At 45.4% G+C, this 18,584-nt stretch overlaps 1 protein-coding gene across 1 annotated transcript; it reads right to left on the bottom strand.

Moving 5' to 3' along the window:
- Positions 1 to 5,108: 5,108 nt before the first annotated feature.
- Positions 5,109 to 17,763, bottom strand: CCDC127 (coiled-coil domain containing 127). Its single transcript, XM_079703510.1, has 2 exons — positions 17,640 to 17,763; positions 5,109 to 6,249 (listed from the first exon to the last, which is right to left on the bottom strand). The coding sequence occupies exons 1-2, from the start codon at positions 17,758 to 17,760 to the stop codon at positions 5,594 to 5,596; spliced, it is 777 nt and encodes a 258-aa protein (XP_079559636.1). The 5' UTR covers positions 17,761 to 17,763; the 3' UTR covers positions 5,109 to 5,593.
- Positions 17,764 to 18,584: the final 821 nt, after the last annotated feature.

Genomic DNA, 18,584 nt, shown 5'->3' with positions numbered 1-18,584 from the left:
TGTCTCTTCAGAGATTCTGCCCACTTCCTAATTGAATTTTTTATTTTTTTGCAGTTGAGTTGTATGAGTTCTTTATATATTTTGGATACTAGCCCCTTATCAGATATATGATTTGCAAGTATTTTCTCTCATTCTGTAATTTGCCTTTTTTTTGTTTTATGACTTTGTTTGCCATGCAGAATCTTTTCAGTTTGATGTAGTCCCACTTGTTTATTTTTGCTTTTGTTGCTTTTGCTTTTGGTGTCAGATTTTTAAAAAATCATTGCCAAGACTGACGTCAGGGAGTTTACCACCTATGGTTTCTTCTAGGCCTTAATGTTCAAGTCTTTAATCCATTTTGAGTTCTTTTTTTTTTTTTTTTTTGCGGTACGCGGGCCTCTCACTGTTGTGGCCTCTCCTGTTGCAGAGCATAGGCTCTGGACGCGCAGGCTCAGTGGCCATGGCTCACGGGCCCAGCCGCTCCGCAGCATGTGGGATCCTCCCAGACCAGGGCACGAACCCGTGTCCCCTGCATCGGCAGGCGGACTCTCAACCACTGCGCCACCAGGGAAGCCCCATTTTTGAGTTAATTTTTTATGTGTGTTGTAAGATAGTGGTCTGGTTCCATCCTTTTGCACGTGGCTGTCCAGTTTTTCTAGTACCATTTAGACGAGAGGGTCCTTTCCCCATGGTATATTCTTGGCTCCTTTGCCGTAAATTAATTAACCATCTATGCATGGATTTATTTCTGGGTTCTCTATTCTGTTCCATTGATCTATGTGTCTGTTTTTATGCCAGTACCATAATGTTTTAATGACTACTGCTTTGTAATATAGTTTGAAATCAGGGAATGTGATGCCTCCAGCTTTGTTCTTCTTTCTCAAGATTGCTTTGGCCATTCAGGGTCTTTTATGGTTCCATACAAATTTTAGGATTTTTTTGTTCTATTTTTGTGAAATATGCCATTAGAATTCTGATAGGGATTGCACTGACTCTGTATATTGCTTTGGGTAGGATGGACATTTTCACAATATTAATTCTAAGAATCCATGAGCATGGAATGTCTTTCCATTTATTTGTGTCTTCTTCAGTTTGTTTCATTAACGTCTTGTACTTTTCAACATACAGGTCTTTCACCTCCTTGGTTAAATTTATTCAGAATTTTTGATGCAGTTGTAAATGGGATTGTTTTCTTAATTTCTCTTTCTGATATTTTATTATTAGTGTATAGAAATGCAACAGATTTTTGTGTATTCATTTTGTATCCTGCAACTTTACTAAATTTATTAGTTCTAACAGTTTTTTGATGGAGTCCTTAAAGTTTTCTGTATATAGTATTGTGTCATCTGCAAATAGTGACAGTTTTACTTCTTCCTTTCCAATTTGGATTCCTTTTATTTCTTTTTCTTTTCTGATTGCTGTGGCTAGGAATTCCAATGCTGTTGAATAAAAGTGGTGAGAGTGGGCATCCTTGTCTTATTCCTGATCTTAAGAGGAAATGCTTTCCACTTTTCACCGTTGAGTGTGATGTTAGCTCAGGGCTGGTCATATATGGCCTTTATTATGTTGAGGTATGTTCCCTCTATACCCACTTTGTCAAGTTTTTATTATAAATGGATGTTGAATTTTGCCAAATGACTTTTCTGCATTCATTGAAGCAATCATATGATTTTCAAATTCTTCAATTTGTTAATGTGGTATATCACATTGACTGATTTGTGGTATTGAGCCATCCTTGCATTTCTGGGATAAATCTCACTTGCTCATGGTATATGATGCTTTTAATATATTGTTGAATTTGGTTTGCTAATATTTTGTTGAGGATTTTTGCATCTGTGTTCATCAGGGATATTGGCCTGTAATTGTCTTTTCTTTTGGCATCTTTATCTGGTTTTGGTATCAGGGTAATGCTGACCTCGTAAAATAAGTTTGGAAAACTCCCTCTTCTCTCTTTTGGAAGTTTGAGAAGGATTGGTATTAATTCTTCTTTGAATGTTTGATAGAATTCACCAGTGATGCCATCTGGTCCTGGACTTTTGTTTGTTGGAAGGTTTTTGATTACTCAAATGACATTTTAATGCAATTCAGAATTTTAAAAAGGACATAAGTGTCTGAAAAGAGAACATCTTCTCAAGAGAGTGGCTACTGCCTGATGTGGCCAAATGCTCCTCACACTAGAACCACCCAAGTGGTCAGTGGGGGTTTGAATCACCCTGTGAGTGGGCTTTGCCCTCAGGTCCAACTCCATGCTGCCATCTCCACAGGTACATCCCTGTTGCAGGTGCTCCTGTGCCACCCCCTCCCCCAGGGATGGCCCATGCCTTTCCCCCCACAATGAAGTGAGAGTCCTCTCAGGATCTGCCTGCTGAGGAAGGCAGTAACCTTCCTACTGGGCCTTCAGGAGAGGAGAGACGACACCAGGTGGGCAGGAGCAAGGAGGGACGTGGTGGCTTCTAACTCCCTGTGCTCTTCGGCTGTTCCTTCTTTGCTCACCCCTGCATATGTCCTTAGCTGTGTTATGCTGGAACCCTGTTTCAGCCACATGGACTTTGCTATTGCAAGAAGCTCTTGGAAAGAGAGTAGGCACAGGGCAAAATTTTGAAATGTTTGATTTTAACTCTAAAGAGTAGAGTAGCTTCTGCTGTTTGTGTCTGTGGAATTTTCTTGATGAGACCCAGCCTCTGGGTGGTCAGCAGGTAGGACTCAGCACGGGCATGGCTGGGCCCAGCAGCTGTGGTGGAGAAGAGCCCAGGGGTGCTGCGGTGACCCAGGACCTGAAATTTGGGGCAGGGGTGGGCACACAGGTGTCTACTAGTGGAGAATGTCCCTGACAGCCCCCGCCCCACGCCGAGGAATAACCCATTCTTGTGAAACTGGAGAGGCTGGGAGGCTCGTCCGGAGCAATTCTGAGGCACGTGGAGCAGCCCAAGTGGGACCCACACCTCCCACTCACCCCAGTGCATGTAGTTCACTTGTTCCTGTGGACCCGCTCAGCCCCAACACTGAATGTGCCACTTGCAGCCACAATGGGTTTTACCTGTACCTGCCCAGCCCGAGATTGGTGGCCCTGAGGATGCCCAAGGTGACGTTGGCTGCGAATGCGGTCATGGGTATCTGTCAGGGCCCAGGAGCATTCCTGTGCTTCTTGTGCTGCAGACGGCGCGGCTCCCACACAAAGGCAAAGTGTGGGAAAAGGAAACACGCTCAGCAGGTGAAGAGCAAGACAGAGTGCCAAGGGCCAGGAGGGCGTGAATATGCCACACGGCAACTCGACTGGGCTCCTCCCGGTGAGCCTGGGCGGGCTATCATCTGCACAAACCCACCTGGTCTGCCCAGGGGCCAGACAGTCGTATTGAATGGGGACATGATGGGGACCATGATGGACACTCTGGGACCACCGTCTTCGCCTCCCCTCGTCCCCTTTGGTGGACTAATCATTGCACTTCCTCCAGGAATTCATCAGTGCTTCCTGTTGACCATCCTGGCAAGGAGCGGATGCAGATTCAGGGACTTCCACTTCTCTTTCCTACCTTAGCAACTCTTGTTCCAGACGGTTCTTTCCAATTATATACTCAGAGACTAGGAGACACCTGCAGGCCCAGCAGACCCTCTGTGCAGTGGCCGTGTCCAGAGACCCGGAGACGTCAGCCTGCAGCTCCGTCTCTCATCAGCTGCCACCCACTAGATCCCAGGAGTCCCCTTCTCTCTCCACCAGCCGCTGGCAATCCCACGGGTGAGCGCAAATCCTTGATCTGCTGGAGGGCCTGCCACCTCCTTCAGAGCTGCCCGAGCCAGTGGCTGGCGTTTGAGCCCCGCTTTCTTTGTTCTCTCTGCTCCCACTCCGCTCACAAGCCACGGCACTGCACAACCCAGTGGTTCCCAGGCTTTGCCACACACGGGAGTAGAACGAGGCAGCTGTTTTCACCATGGGGCCCGGGGAGAGAAAGCTGGTTTGCAGGGAGAGAAGATTAAACAGACACGCAGAGATCTGAGGCCAAAAGGTCATTACTGCAAGGTTCCCAGTGTTGTTTACTAGCCATTTCTGGCTCTCCTCTGAGGTCTGGCCATCACTCTCCATCCTTGCCCTGAGGTTCCACAAGGTAGCCTTAAAACAAATGCCCCCTTGTCTAAGCTAGCAGAACTGACCCCTGTTGTTTGCTGCCAAAGCCCTCATGTCTGGGGAAGCAGGACAGCGGTTTTCGTCATACGCCAGGGGGAGAAAAGCACTTTTGGCATCAGCCCACAACACCGGCTCAGTCATTCGAAAAGGATCTGGATTCACATGGATCAGGGCAGTTCTGAAGCCAAGCTGCCTGGGCTCACACTAGCTCCAGGACCACCTGTGCGACCTCGGGCAGGTTGACTTCCCACCCCTCACCCGTAGAATGAGGGCTGCAGAGAAGGGCTCACACCATAGGCCTGAGACTGGGGGCCTCTGAGAGGCCTGCTGACAGGTTGGACCTTGGCTGGCATCTGGGACCTGGATTTGGGAGGGTTCCCTCCACCATCAACTGCTAAGAGTGGATCACTGCGACCAAACCCTGCCAACAGCTCGGACACCTGCTTTCCTCTGGGAGTTTGGAATTTGGGTCTGTGCCAGGCACAGGGCGCCTGTGTGACCGGCCCTCCACAGAAACCCCGGACGCTGTTTCTGAAGAGCGTCCACATGGCCGTGTGACCCCTGGGAGGCGACTGGAAGCTGCACCTGGTCTCCCCACGTTGCCCATGTGCCTGTCCCTTTACTAACCTTGCCTTGTATCCTTTCTATACGACGAGTCTCAGCTGTGAGTACAACCATGTGCTGAGTCCTGAGCAAGTGTGGGGTGGCCTAGGGGACCTGGAGCCCAAGGGTAAGAACAGTGCTCAGCGCACAGCACTAGGGTCAAGATGACGTGAGTGATGTGCGTAAAGCCGATTCATATTAACTTTATGGAAAATGGGTCTAAGTTTGCAGTAAAAATTGAGATAATCTGTTTAAAAATGTAAAGAGTAAGGAATTACACACGTAAAAAGCGGCACTGTTGCTTTTAAATTGAGGTGTTTTAATTATATGTCATTGCTTATAAACACACACAAGGGTACCAACTGGAAATAAGAAACACTTTTTCTCCTTTGGTGGGAAAGAGCTTCAAAACACCACAAAACCTTGACGGTATCACTACCTTCCTTTCTTATCTATTAGGCAGTCCTATCCACTACCTGACAACTTCTAACTGTAATTTTAGGAGAGAGGAAAAATAATTTGAGGAGAAAAAAGAATTTATTTAGGGAGTGATAAAAACAGACAAAACAATGACTTATAGTAAGGATGAATATTATATTTCACATTCTTAGAAACAATGTTTCCCTAAATCTATGAGGTTATACTGTTCCGCTGAATAAAATATTGACAGCTTTAAAAATGCTTCTGAGAAACTGCGTCCTTAGCCGCTGAGGGGGACGGAGAGTCTCCTGAGGCCTCGCTGTCCTGCTCAGAGGGTGGCGGGAGTGGAAGGCCACTGCTGAGAGGTGGCTGTGTGCATGCGTGGCCACAACACAGGGAGCGCTGGCAGAAGGAAAACATCGGATAACCCAGAACACACAACAGTCTGACGCTGAGCCATGAACCCCTGTCTTACTTCTCCAGTATGGCTCTCTCTACGCTCTTAAACTTTTTCAGTTCGACCATTAACTCCCAATATCTGAGATACAGCCACATGAGCCTCCCATTCTGGCGCTTGTTGGTGTTCCAGACGTCACCACAGTAAGTGTCGTGCTTGAATATGTCAGTCAGGCCGGCTGCCATCTCTAGGTCAGCAGCCACTGGGTCAGTGGACGCTCGGCCCAGCAAGCTCTTCTCGATCTGCAGCCGCTTGTGGCGAGGGAGAAGCAGACTGCAGTAGATGCTCTGTCTTTCTGTGAGAGCGTCCTCAAAGTCCCTCAGCAGAAGCCTGGCTCTCCGCTGCCAGTCCTCCTCCTTGCCCAGGCAGCTCAGGTATGCACTCCGCAAGGGCTGCCTCTTCTCCTGCAGGACCTGAGCCCGCTCCTGTTCCAGAAGCTTCTTCTCTTCTACCATCTTGCGCCCCTGAGAGATGAGGGCTTCTCGGTAGCTAGTCGTTCTGTTTTGTTCCTTTTCAAGTTCCAGGGACAACTGTGCCACGGCCCGCCGACTTTCTGAGATCGTGGCATGGTACTTGGCTTCGAGGTCCCGCTGGAAGGCAGCTGTTCTCTGATGGTATGCTTCCCTCTCTTTTTCTATCTCTTTTCGGGACTCCCTAGACCAAATCCAACCTGACACAAAGAAAGTGGAGGAGGAAAACACACATGATGAAAAGTCAAAGCTCAAGTTCTATAATCTTTCTTTACAGAAAACATAAAGCAGCTAAGGACAGCACTTTGATAAAATCTTAAGTCCCAAGAGGTACAAAAAAGACAACATTTTGAATGAAGCTATACAACTGCAAAGTTCTTATCTTAAAATCAGATAAGGGCTCCCCAAAGACAAGCACAACAAGGTTGCAGAGACCCCTTTCAGCCTCCTCCTAATGTCTGATGGCTGAGAAAGGCCACCGCTGCCTTCCTTTGTTCCCAAGCCTACCACCCTGTGCCTACTCTGGCTACGGTGCCCCAGCATACTATCGGCAAGGGTTAGAAATGAATATGGGTGAGTGTGCTTCACACAGTGCTGGCTAGGTTATTAAGAACTGAGCAAAGTTCAAAGTGTGTTCAGCTTTGCCTGGTCATCACTAGTAAACAGCTGAAGCCCAATGTGTTTGCTTATATTCTGATGGGGGTCATGTAAATAAGGAGTCGGAAGTTCAGCCTTAAGACGAGGCTCCACCGTAATCTAACAAACACAGGACAGAAGGGTGCAGGCAACTGGGTGGGTAATGCCCCGCTCGCCCCACAAAGTGAAAAGCCACCAGGCCTCTGGCCTCTGCTGCACGGAGAAGTCCAAGGACAGAGAAAGGGAGTCTGATGACCACAAAGCCTGTGGCCAGCAGGTGCCTGGGTCTGGGTGTTGTCACCAACCCTTCCCCGTCCCACCAATAAGAGTCTGGTGTGTTCCGATAATAAGATAAACGTCAGCGCGCTGCTTTCACCGGTACAGGATCTCCACTGCGTTCCGAACCGGCGCTCCTGCTCAATAACTTAGTAAGTGTTGGGGCAGCTATGCTGAGTCCTAGTTTCTCACAGTGGTAACCTGTCCAACCTGTACAGATCTGAGTCCTCTGGAAAACAGAAGGACTGCCCAACAAGTCTAACTAGCAAAGTTACCAAGAGCAGCAGCTTAAAGCAACACTTAGGCCCAGCTCTCCAAACACAGCCAAGGTGGCTCACGCGTTTCTCTCCTACTTTCTCTACCTCCCTACGGTGTCCACCCCCCTTCCGGTTCTCTTGCTGCTCTTCTGGTCCCTTCCCATCAACACCCAAGGTGCTGTCCTTGCTTGCTGTGTGGCCTTTCCCCAGGTCCCTGGGAATCGCATCTAGTCCACAACGTCAGCCGTCACCTTGCGAGGACAGCGTTTCCGTGCACCTGAGAGCCTCTTCACTTGCAGTGCTGCTGCCCCGATTCTACAATCAGGAGACCAAACTCGTCCTCCCGCAACTAAAGCAGCCCCTAATCCTATGCCAGCTGACAACTCCAACTCCAACGCACATGCCATCTTTGTCTCCTCCTTGGGGCTGACCAGGAAAGAAGGGGTCACAGTATGACTCAACACGCCCTGGAGGCAGGCAAAACGTATGTGTGGAGAAGAGAGGAGAGAAGGACTAATTCAGCTTTGGGTGAACGTGGACAAAGTCCGGAAGGCCAGTAGGAGTTGGCAGGAAAGGTCCCTCCAGGTAGAATGAACAGGGACAGGAGAGCTTCCAGGAGCTGCTGTGCAGGGGCACAGGGCTCATGCCAAGGAGACGCTGGAGCAGACGCTGGAAAAGTCAGACTCCGCTCAGGAAGTGGACTGACCTGATCTGACCGCGCCCTGGCTGTGATGAGGAAGATGAGGGGGCATGGGCGGAGGGGGCAGAAAGGAGGCCAGAAGCAGCGCGCCAGTCCTGCTAGAATAACCCAAAGTGCCATGCTGCTCGCACAGAGCCAGGGAGGCTGACACACACCCAGGCGCACACCAGCCCTCAGACCACAGAGCACCACTCATCAGGAAGGCCTCCTGGAAGAGGTGGCACAGGGACGTGGAGACAGGCTGGGCGAGGAGGTGGCCAGGGAGGTACGGAGCCCAGAGTGCAGGCTGGTGGCCCGGAAGTCTGGACCCCCAGCTCTGGTCCGCCCGGAGGGTCCCGCCTCGTGACTCTGCACAGACACAACTTTTTCGAGCCTCAGTCTCAGAGGCTGGTAAAAGCGCTGGGGCTCCCGCTTTTGGGAAAATGCAATAGAAGTACTCTCTCCTATTCCCCCTGCTGAGAACAACAAAAAACCTGGACATCGTATGTAAAACTAACACAAGACGACCCTGAAAGGTGGAGAGCGGCAGGCAGACTGTTGAGGGACCTTGGCACCCAAGGAAGACCATGCTGGTGAGTCCCATGGGGCTTCATTTTGCCTTGTAGATCCCAGACTTAAAGCTGAAATGCCAATGATGCAGATTTCCTTTAAAAGCCCCAACAAGAGTCTGCTCTCTCTGGCCAAACAACTAGCAAAGGGGCTTAGCAAGACCGAAAACTTTTAAACAATAACCATTCTGCCCCTGCTACATAGCACAGGAGACACTGTGCCCCCGCCTCCATCCATGTGGGCAAAGCCTGAGGGGCGGTGATGGTGGCAGAGGAAGCCATGTGGGGATTCTCCCCTGTGGGAGCATCGGCAGAGTCACAGGGGAGCTGGACCTCCCACTCTTGCCCAGCAGTAACAAGGGGGCCCTTCCTTGGTGTCAATGGGCTGGAGGATGAGTGGGGAGCCTGGACGCCCACTCCCACCTGGGAGTAAGGAGGCAGTGCTACCTCTCCGCGTCCAAAAAGGCAGCCTAAGAAAATATGAATAAAAACCAGCCTCATGATACCCCAAATGCCCAGGTTTCAGTTGAGGATCACTCTTCATAACAAGAATCAGGAAGATCTCAAGTTGACTTAAAAGGTAATCAGTGGATGCCAATACCAAGATGATAGACATGTTAGTGTCATCTGACAGTTTAAGGCAGCCATTGTAATGTAAAGTCTAAGCAAAAATACAGAAAGTCTCAGCAGAGAAATAGAAAATATTTAAAAAAGCAAACGGAACTTTTGAAACTGAAAAAGGCAGGAACTGAAATAAAAAAACATAATGCTGAAACAGGTGTGGAGAAGAGAGGATCCCACCAAGATACTCAATACAGCTCCTGTGAACACAGACATTAAGATCCGAACAAAATACTAGTAAATACAATTCTGCAATATATAAAAAGAATTACACGGCATGACCAAGTGGGGATTATTTCAAAAATGTAACACTGGTTCAACATTCAAAAACCCATCGCTATAATCCAACAAATTAGCAGCCTCAAGAAGAAAAACTACATGATCATATTGACTGATACAGAAATACAACATCCATTCATGATAGCAACTCAGAAAAATAGGAACAGAGGGAAACTTCCTTGTCTTGATACTGTGTGAAAGCCACAGCTAACATTTACTTAGTGGTGAAAAGACTGAGCGCTTTTCCTCCAAGATCAGGAACTATCCAACAAAGTCCTAGAATTTCTGGCCAGTGAGAGAAAGCAAGAAAAGGAAATAGAGGCCAACAGACTGGAAAGGAAGAGATAAAACCTGTCTCGTACCTCATAGAAAAATTAACTCAAAATGGATCATGGGCTGTCATGTAAAATGTAGAATTAAAACTGTAGGAAAAAACACAGGAGAGAATCTTTAGGATCAAGGGCCAGGCAAAGAGTTTTCAGATGTGGTATGAAAGCATGACCCATAAAAGGAGAAACTGATAAGACGGACTTCATCAAAATTAAAACTTTTGCTCCATGAAAGACTCCAGTAAGAGTCTACAGACTGGGAGAAGATATTTGCAAACGAGACAGCCAACAAAGTACTAGAATCCAGAACACAGTAAAAACTCTCAAGACTCGGGAATTCCCTGGTGGTCCAGTGGTTAGGACTCTGCGTTTTCACTGCCAGGGCGAGGGTTCAATCCCTGGTCAAGGAATGATCCCACAAGCTGCGTGGTGACAAAAAAACAAAACAAAACCCAAAACAAAACAAAAAACAAACAAAACAAAACAAAAACCTCTCAAAACTCAACATTAAAAAAAAATCCAATTAGAAAATGGATTGAATCTGAAAGACAGGATTCAAGGAAGTGGATACACCGATGGCAGATAAGTATGTGAAAAGATGCCCAACATCATTAGCCCTTACAGAAATGCAAATTAAAACCAAAATGGGGTTATCACTATACACCTGCAAGAACAAGCAAAATAAAAATAATGGTGGTCACACCAAATGCTGTTGAGGACGCCAAGAACCTGGATCCCTCATACACTGCTGGCGAGAAAGCAAAATGGTACAGCCACTCGTTTACTTTCTTCGAAAACTGAACATCAACTCCCAAGGAGGCTGACAAGAGTAGGTAGTTTTTATGATTCAATGATCTGCATTGTCTGCGTCTTAGTGAAAGACCCAATTGCAGCCCTAAGGGCTGCTATTTAGAAACTCACTAACCTGCCATCTTGAAAAAGCCTACTGAACGCTTGGAAAGGCTGCCTGCTGCCTATGGCTAGGCAATGAACTTGGAGAGTGAAGTGGAAGGCTTAAAATTACACTGACTAAGCCAAAGCAATCTTGAGGGAAAAAAAACGGAGCTGGAGGAATCAGACTCTCTGTTCAGGCTATACTACAAAGCTACAGTAATCAAGACAATATAGTACTGGCACAAAAACAGAAATATAGACCAATGGAACAGGATAGAAAGCCCAAAGATGAACCCACGCACCTATGGTCAACTAATCAATGATAAAGGAGGCAAGGATATACAGTGGAGAAAAGACAGTCTCTTCAATAAGTGGTGCTGGGAAAACGGGACAGCTACATGTAAAACAATGAAATTAGAACACTCCCTAACACCATACACAAAAATAAACTCAAAATAACTTAAAGACCTATATGTAAGACCGGACACTATAAAACTCTTAGAGGAAAACATAGGAAGAACACTCTTTGACATAAATCACAGCAAGATCGTTTCTGACCCACCTCCTAGAGAAATGGAAATAAAAACAAAAATAAAAAAATGGGACCTAATGAAACTTAAAAGCTTTTGCACAGCAAAGGAAACTATAAACAAGACGAAAAGACAACCCTCAGAATGGGAGAAAATATTTGCAAATTAGTCAACGGACAAAGGACTAATCTCCAAAATTTATAAACAGCTCACGCAGCTCAGTATTAAAAAAACAAACAACCCAATCAAAAAATGGGCAGGGGGCTTCCCTGGTGGCCCAGTGGCTGAGAGTCCGCCTGCCGATGCAGGGGACACGGGTTCGTGCCCCGGTCCAGGAGGATCCCACGTGCCGCGGAGCAGCTGGGCCCGTGAGCCATGGCCGCTGAGCCTGCATGTCCGGAGCCTGTGCTCCACAACGGGAGAGGCCACAACAGTGAGAGGCTCGCGTACCGCAAAAAAAAAAAAAAAAAAAAAAAAGGGCAGAAGACCTAAATAGACATTTTTCCAAAGAAGATATACAGATGGCCAAGAGGCACATGAAAAGCTGCTCAACATCACTAATTATCAGAGAAATGCAAATCAAAATTACAATGAGGTATCACCTCACACCAGTTAGAATGGGCATCATCTGAAAATCTACAAACAACAAATGCTGGAGAGGGTGTGGAGAAAAGGGAACACTCCTCCACTGCTGGTGGGAATGTAAATTGATACAGCCACTATGGAGAACAGTATGGAGGTTCCTTGAAAAACTAAAAACAGAATTACCATATGACCCAGCAATCCCACTACTGGGCATATACCCAGAGAAAACCATAATTCAAAAAGACACATGCATCCCAATGTTCACTGCAGCACTATTTACAATAGCCAGGTCATGGAAGCAACCTAAATGCCCACCAACAGACAAATGGATAAAGAAGAAGTGGCACATATATACAATGGAATATTACTCGCCATAAAAAGGAATGAAACTGGGTCATTTGTAGAGACGTGGATGGACCTAGAGACTGTCATACAAAGTAAAGTAAGTCAGAAAAACAAATATCATATATTAACACATATATGTGGAATCTAGAAAAATGGTACAGATGAACTGGTTTGCAGGGCAGAAATAGAGACACAGATGTAGAGAACAAACGTATGGACCAAGGGGGGACAGCAGGGGTGGGGGAATGAACTGGGAGATTGGGATGGACATGTATACACTAATACGTATAAAATAGATAGCTAATAAGAACCTGCTGTATAAAAAAATAAAATAAAATTCAAAAAAAATACACTGACTGTCGTAGTAATTAATTAGTTTTGAGGCTGGGAGAGGCCCTGAGGTGACTTTCATTTTCTGTTTGTTTTTTCAGACTCATCTCTGGCTTCTATAGCTTTTCATAGTAATTTTTATTCTTGAAGTTCCTGCTTTCTTATACTTTTGAAATGATGCTTTTTGTCCCTGAGAAGGGTTGAGGAATATTGTATTTTCTTCTTTTTGGTTATCTTGCTTAGGTAATGCGATCAGAGAAAATTTTTAACTTTGCATTCTTGTAAGGATGTGTTATTACAAGATTGTAATAACACATGTTATTACAAAATGTGCTATTACAAGATTAAGAAATTATGTCGAACATATGGGTGTTAAGTAGCCCCCTAGCATAGCCTAAAAGTAAAGGCAGACAAATGAAGTTGATAAATGCTACTCTTGTCAGCCTCCACTTTCTCTACTCAAACCTGCTAACCTAAGAAATCCAGGCACATAAAGCCACTACGTAAAAAGTATCACTGCCTGCTCACTTTGGCAGCACATATACTTAAAAAAAAAAAGAAAAAAAAATTGGAAAAACACAGAGAAGACTAGCACAGCCCCTGGTGGAGGATGACACACAAATTCGGTGAAGTGTTCCATATAATTTAAAAATAAAAGCATCTCTGCAACAGAGGGCAGCTTTTCTTCCATTTCTCATATTCTTAAGTGCCAACCCAGGACCATGGGATATGATGTAGGGAAGCACAACATACCACCCTTAAATAGGTCCCTTGGGCCTTGCTAAGTTTCTCGAGGGGCAAGCGACCCACCCTCATCACCAAATGATTCTAACCGAAAGCGGAAAGTAACAGATTAAATCTGGAGCTGCAACAGAAGCCTTAGTAGGAGTGTGGAATATCAAGGTTCTAGGCTTGGCCAAAAATATCCAACTGGTGACTATTAACTTAAGACCTGGATGGTAATATCCCTGTAAATAGCAGTAACCAAAATGGGAGGCCACTGGTCTGACTAACCACAGCTGACATTTGGGGCCTGATAGGAATCTCGGGGGGAGGCCTTCTCCTCTCCTAAGCTAAATGAGGGAAGGTACAACCTTGCCACATAGGTGAATGGGTGTGTCAGTCATTTGATATCATTGAGGTGGCCACTCAGTTCTCAGAGGGAAAAAGACTTGTTTCTTCAGGCCTTAAGAGAACAAAGTCATCCTAGGAGGCACTTGCCTACGCCTTTAAGATGCAAATGTCTACCTGACCTTCTCCAGGAACCCTCATCTCCAGCATCCTTTTAAAATGCAAATTTGGGGCTTCCCAGGTGGCGCAGTGGTTAAGAATCCACCTGCCAATGCAGAGGACCCGTGCTGCAACTACCGAAGCCCGCGCTCCACAACAAGAGAAGCCACCACGATGAGAAGCCGGCACACCACAACGAAGAGTAGCCCCCGCTCGCCGCAACTAGAGAAAGCCCGCACGCAGCAACAAAGACCCCATGCAGCCAAAAATAAGTAAATAAAATTAAATTAAAAAAAAAAGAATTTGGGTTAAAAAAATAAAAAATAAAATAAAATGCAAATTTCAAAAACGGGGTAGGTAATTTGGAACTTGACTTGTCAAGGACGAAAAGAAATCCTAAGTGTCTTTTCTGTAAACATTAGAAAAAAGGGTTTGGCCATCTAGACAGGTGACCTTGATTTGCTGCATCTGCCAGAAGCCCAATTTGAATCCACCCCCTTGTAACTGATGGGTCTTACCTTGCTGTACCTGACTCAGGGCTGAAATTTTCAAATGAGAACTATAAGGTCTCTGTGTTTGTGTGTTTGTATGTATCTATGTGTGTTGTAGATGTATAGTATTACCAAAATTAATTTGTAAAGAAGCTCTACTTAATTGACTTAAAAAAATTAAGTGCTTATATAAATACTCAGGAATATAAAACTGGCCAGAATGAATTTCAGGTTCACGCGATCCAAGAAATATTAACATTAAATTAATATCTGGTATTGAAGGAGGCTTAAACTTGTTGATTTGATTAATACAGATATGTCTTTAGAGTCATCAATGTTAAGTATAGTACTTCTGCTGTACCTAGGTTTACTAGAGGTCAAATAAGACCTTATATGTTGCAAATCTGTCAGCAAGAAAAGTAACTTGAAGTGAAAAAAAAAAAGACTTTTAAGGAAAGTAAGATATATGTTTTCAGTAACAGAAGGTGTAAAGAGTGAGAAAAAAAATACTGGAAAAAAGAGTTGTACATGATCTTGGGACTTCCCTGGTGTTCCATTGGTTAGGACTCCGAGCTCCCAATGCAGGGGGCCTGGGTTCGATCCCTGGTCGGGAAATTAGGATCCCACATACTGCAACTAAGCCCACATGCTGCAACTAAGCCTGCACGCCTCAACTACTGAGCCCAGGCTCTAGAGCCCACGTGCCACAACAAGGACCCAGTGCAGCCAAAATAAATAAATAAATAAATAATAAATAAAAGAGTTGTACATGATCAAGATTTTCTAAGATTGGATTAAACTTGGTTGGGTAAATGGATTTTGTTGGGAGTGGGCTGTGGCAAGACTGGATCTGGTTTCTTCCTCCGAAGTTTTCTTGAATTACTGCTTTTAATAATATGAGTTACTTCGCCTTAAAGGGATCTGTATTTGCTTTCAAGATCTGTTTTAACTTTGGTTAAGAAATAAGTATTGTCTCAGTGACCTATGATCTTACTTGACCAAGTCTTTTAAAACTTTTTGACAAACTTCCCAATATCAAATTTTAATTAAAAGTTCTTTGGATTTCCAGCTAACTTTGGGATACTTTAGAGGGTCCCTGAGGTACCTCAAAGAAAAATATTTAACTAGGATTATTTCGTATGTTAAACTAAATGTAATCAGATGGTTAATCACGCCTTTTAAGTCTTTTGTCATTTATAGATAGTTTTTTTGTTTTTTGTTTTTTGGGGTTTTTTTGCGGTTTGCGGGCCTCTCACTGTTGTGGCCTCTCCCGTTGTGGAGCACAGGCTTCGGACACGCAGGCTCAGCGGCCATGGCTCACGGGCCCAGTCGCTCTGCGGCATGTGGGATCTTCCCAGACCGGGGCACGAACCCGTGTCCCCTGCATCGGCAGGCGGACTCTCAACCACTGCGCCACCAGGGAAGCCCTAGATAGTTATTTTTGTACTTTGATGCTGTTACAAAAAAGTGCTTCATCATCAAGAAGATTCATGGGAAGGCTAAGGAAACAGTTACAACACTTCCACATCAAGACAATGGCTATGCAAGGATTCCAGCCCATACCGACTTAAAACAAGAAGCTGTCCTGATCCTGGGGCCCCTAGATCAGGCATCCTAGAGATTTTTACTCCCTGGCAGGCGGGGTCGATGCCTCTACTCAGCCTCGAAGCAACTTCAGAAGACGGACCATCGCCCCTCTGCTTCCCATAAAAATATGGGAGTAAAATCTCCGACGGGGGAATGAAACAGGAGGGAAGGGGGCAAGGCACAACCTTTAAAAGAATGACACAGCCATAGGACATGACAAAAACTGGTTAGAACCAGACATACTCACCAGTGCTAGGACAGTTGAGGCCAACCATAAAAGGTCAAAAAGTAGGCTGTGGCCCAGTTCCTGGAAATCCCCACCCCTTCCCCAAAATAATTGGAATAACCCTCCCCCTCATTAGCCTATGAAATTACCCAGCCCCATATTTCGGGGCCTCTCGCCTTCTGAGATGGCCCATAATCTGTCTGTGGAGTGTGGTTCTCTCTAAATAAATCCACTTCCTACCTATCAAAAAAAAAAAAAAATAACACGTCTCTTTGGCATAGGGATTATTTTCAACTGGTTATTTTCTACAGAACAGCAGACATGGGAGAAACTTTGAAAACCAAGTAGGAGTTATCCTTTTGTAAGAAACTTACATTTATAAGGGAGTTCTGCATTTGTAAGGGTGTCTCCCTGGCTGTACTAGGAAGAGGTTGACCAAATTTCTGGAAACTCTTATCATAGGAAAAGGCTAGAGCTTAAATCTGCATAACAACCTTACCCTTGATTATTGCGCTTTTCCTAGTCTCCTCTGGTAACTAACTCTCCCCAACCTCAACATCCTCTTTTGTCTTAAGCTTGGGATGGTATTTAAGGTGAGGGATTATGCCATTCTGGTAAGTTACTCAATTTTCCTGAGTCTCTCCTATGGATACATGTTAAAAACTTTTGTTCGATTTTCTCCTGTTAACCTGTCTCATATCAATGTAATTCTTAGACCAGCCAGAAGAACTTAAAAGGGTAGAGGAAAGTTTCTTCCTCTGTGACAGTGACAAAACATAAAACCAACCCCTAAACATCAGGAAATTCATCATGTAGTCGGGATATAAGCTAAGAGCTGGAATAATTACAATTGACTGGTAATTTCCCCAAAGTGGTACAAAGTCGATTCAAAGTAGAGAATTTCTGGCCAGCATGAGCAGAGGTTTCATGGATGAAGTCTCCCAAAGACTGATTTCCTAAACATTACACAGACATACAAAACCAGTTTTCTTTTATGCCTGTTTTATTCTTCCTCATCAGTGCTTATGAGGGCAACTGAAGCAAGGGAGCCCCCCTCAGAGCAGTACAGCCCTGAAGGGAGCTAACAGTTACTAACTCACTCCAGACAAAATGCCTCTAAATATCTTGCCTTATTTAACCCTCACTTGCATTAAGGCAGTTATGATGGTCAGAGAAAATGAGGCTCAGAGGGTGAATAATCTGCGCAAAATGTACCATATGCAAAAAATCTAGGGTGTACACATGCATCTCTGTAAACAAAGACTGCTGCCAGCCATTTATGATTAAGTCATTAGCCACAGTCACTGACCTACAAGTTCACCCGGAAAGGGATTCAGGGTGAATGCACTCTGTGTTTTGGATACATGGGACCCTACAGCGTTAAGATACATGACTAAGAAAGAATTTCAGTGACCCCAAATTCCTGCATCTTCCCATACGTAGGTAAGCACTAAAGTCACTAACTTGACACACCTGGGTTTCTGTGACAAGTATTCATCTTTTACCAAGACGTATGCTGGACCACATGTATTTCCTGGCGCCTCCCCTGCCTCTTCAGAGTGGTTCCTAACAGCTATCGGAGAGACTGTATCCTGGGCTAAAGTCTTCATAGCTCTCACATTGTACATTTTTTTTACAGTCAACATCTGTCAGTTTCAAAAGCCCAAGATCTTAGAGCACCACACTTTCAGCCCAGAAAACACACATTAGGAAAACCATGACTTACGAAAAGCAGCCAATCCCAGCATTGGAACCAACAGGGCATAATTCCATCTGCTTCCATCACCCCCATCAGCCCTGGAACTGGGCCGGATATTCCAATCTGGGGGGTCATTTAAGTTATTCATGGAGATACACCTTGAAGTAAATAATAAAACCATTAACCACGCAAAAAGAACAAAATACATTGGTCACAATTATATCACCTACGTGGCTCATGTGAGACTTTTTTTTCCTTCAAAAAATTTTGTTCAGATCTAGGTATGCGCTGTACAGCACTGAGCCTTATGGGATTAAAAGAAAAAAACAAGACCTCAGACAAAAGCAACTCACAAGTCGTGGGGGAGAAGATGTGTCTCAAATAACTGAAATACAAATAGGACGAAGCAAATATAGTCAAAAGAAACTTAATTCAACTTCAAAGACTCTTAACAGGCTTTTCAATAAATACTTGTTCAACACCTAAAGATATAAAATTCTAACTGGCAACAAAGCAATGACATACACACAAAAAGCCTCAGTACTTAAGGAGCTTGTGGCGAGTACAGAATAAAAAGAGATCTGAAGTCGTGAAGCTCGTAACCCTCATAGGGGAGGTCTGGGAGCAGCATTCCCTTCCCCCCAACCCGGTAAAGCAGGGAGCACCAATCCCCGGGCCGTGGACCGATACTGGTCCGCGGCTTGTTAGGAACCGGGCCGCACAGGAGGAGGTGAGCGGCGGGAGAGTGAACGAAGCTTCACCTGCCGCTTCTCATCCCCCCCACCCCATCGCTCGCATTACTGCCTGAACCATCCCCTCCCCCCACCCCGTGGAAAAATAATCTTCCACGAAACCGGTCCCTGGTGCCAAAAAGGCTGGGGACCGCTGCCGTAAACGACAGGGTCCATCGCCCCCAGCCCCACCCCACAGGGTTCGTGCCCTCCCGGTCCCATAAATTACAAGGTCTGCGCC

The sequence above is a fragment of the Hyperoodon ampullatus genome (assembly GCF_949752795.1).
Source record: "Hyperoodon ampullatus genome assembly, chromosome: 4".
NCBI lineage: Eukaryota > Metazoa > Chordata > Mammalia > Artiodactyla > Ziphiidae > Hyperoodon > Hyperoodon ampullatus.
This window is presented reverse-complemented; position numbering and strand designations above follow the sequence as displayed.

Bases quoted from the DNA above. Each gene is read 5' to 3' on its own strand.
- CCDC127 (XM_079703510.1), bottom strand. From the start codon at position 17,760: ATGAATAACTTAAATGACCCCCCAGATTGGAATATCCGGCCCAGTTCC. The intron at 6,250-17,639 runs GTAAGTCATGGT...TCTTTGTGTCAG, and splicing joins GCTGGGATTGGCTGCTTTTC to GTTGGATTTGGTCTAGGGAG.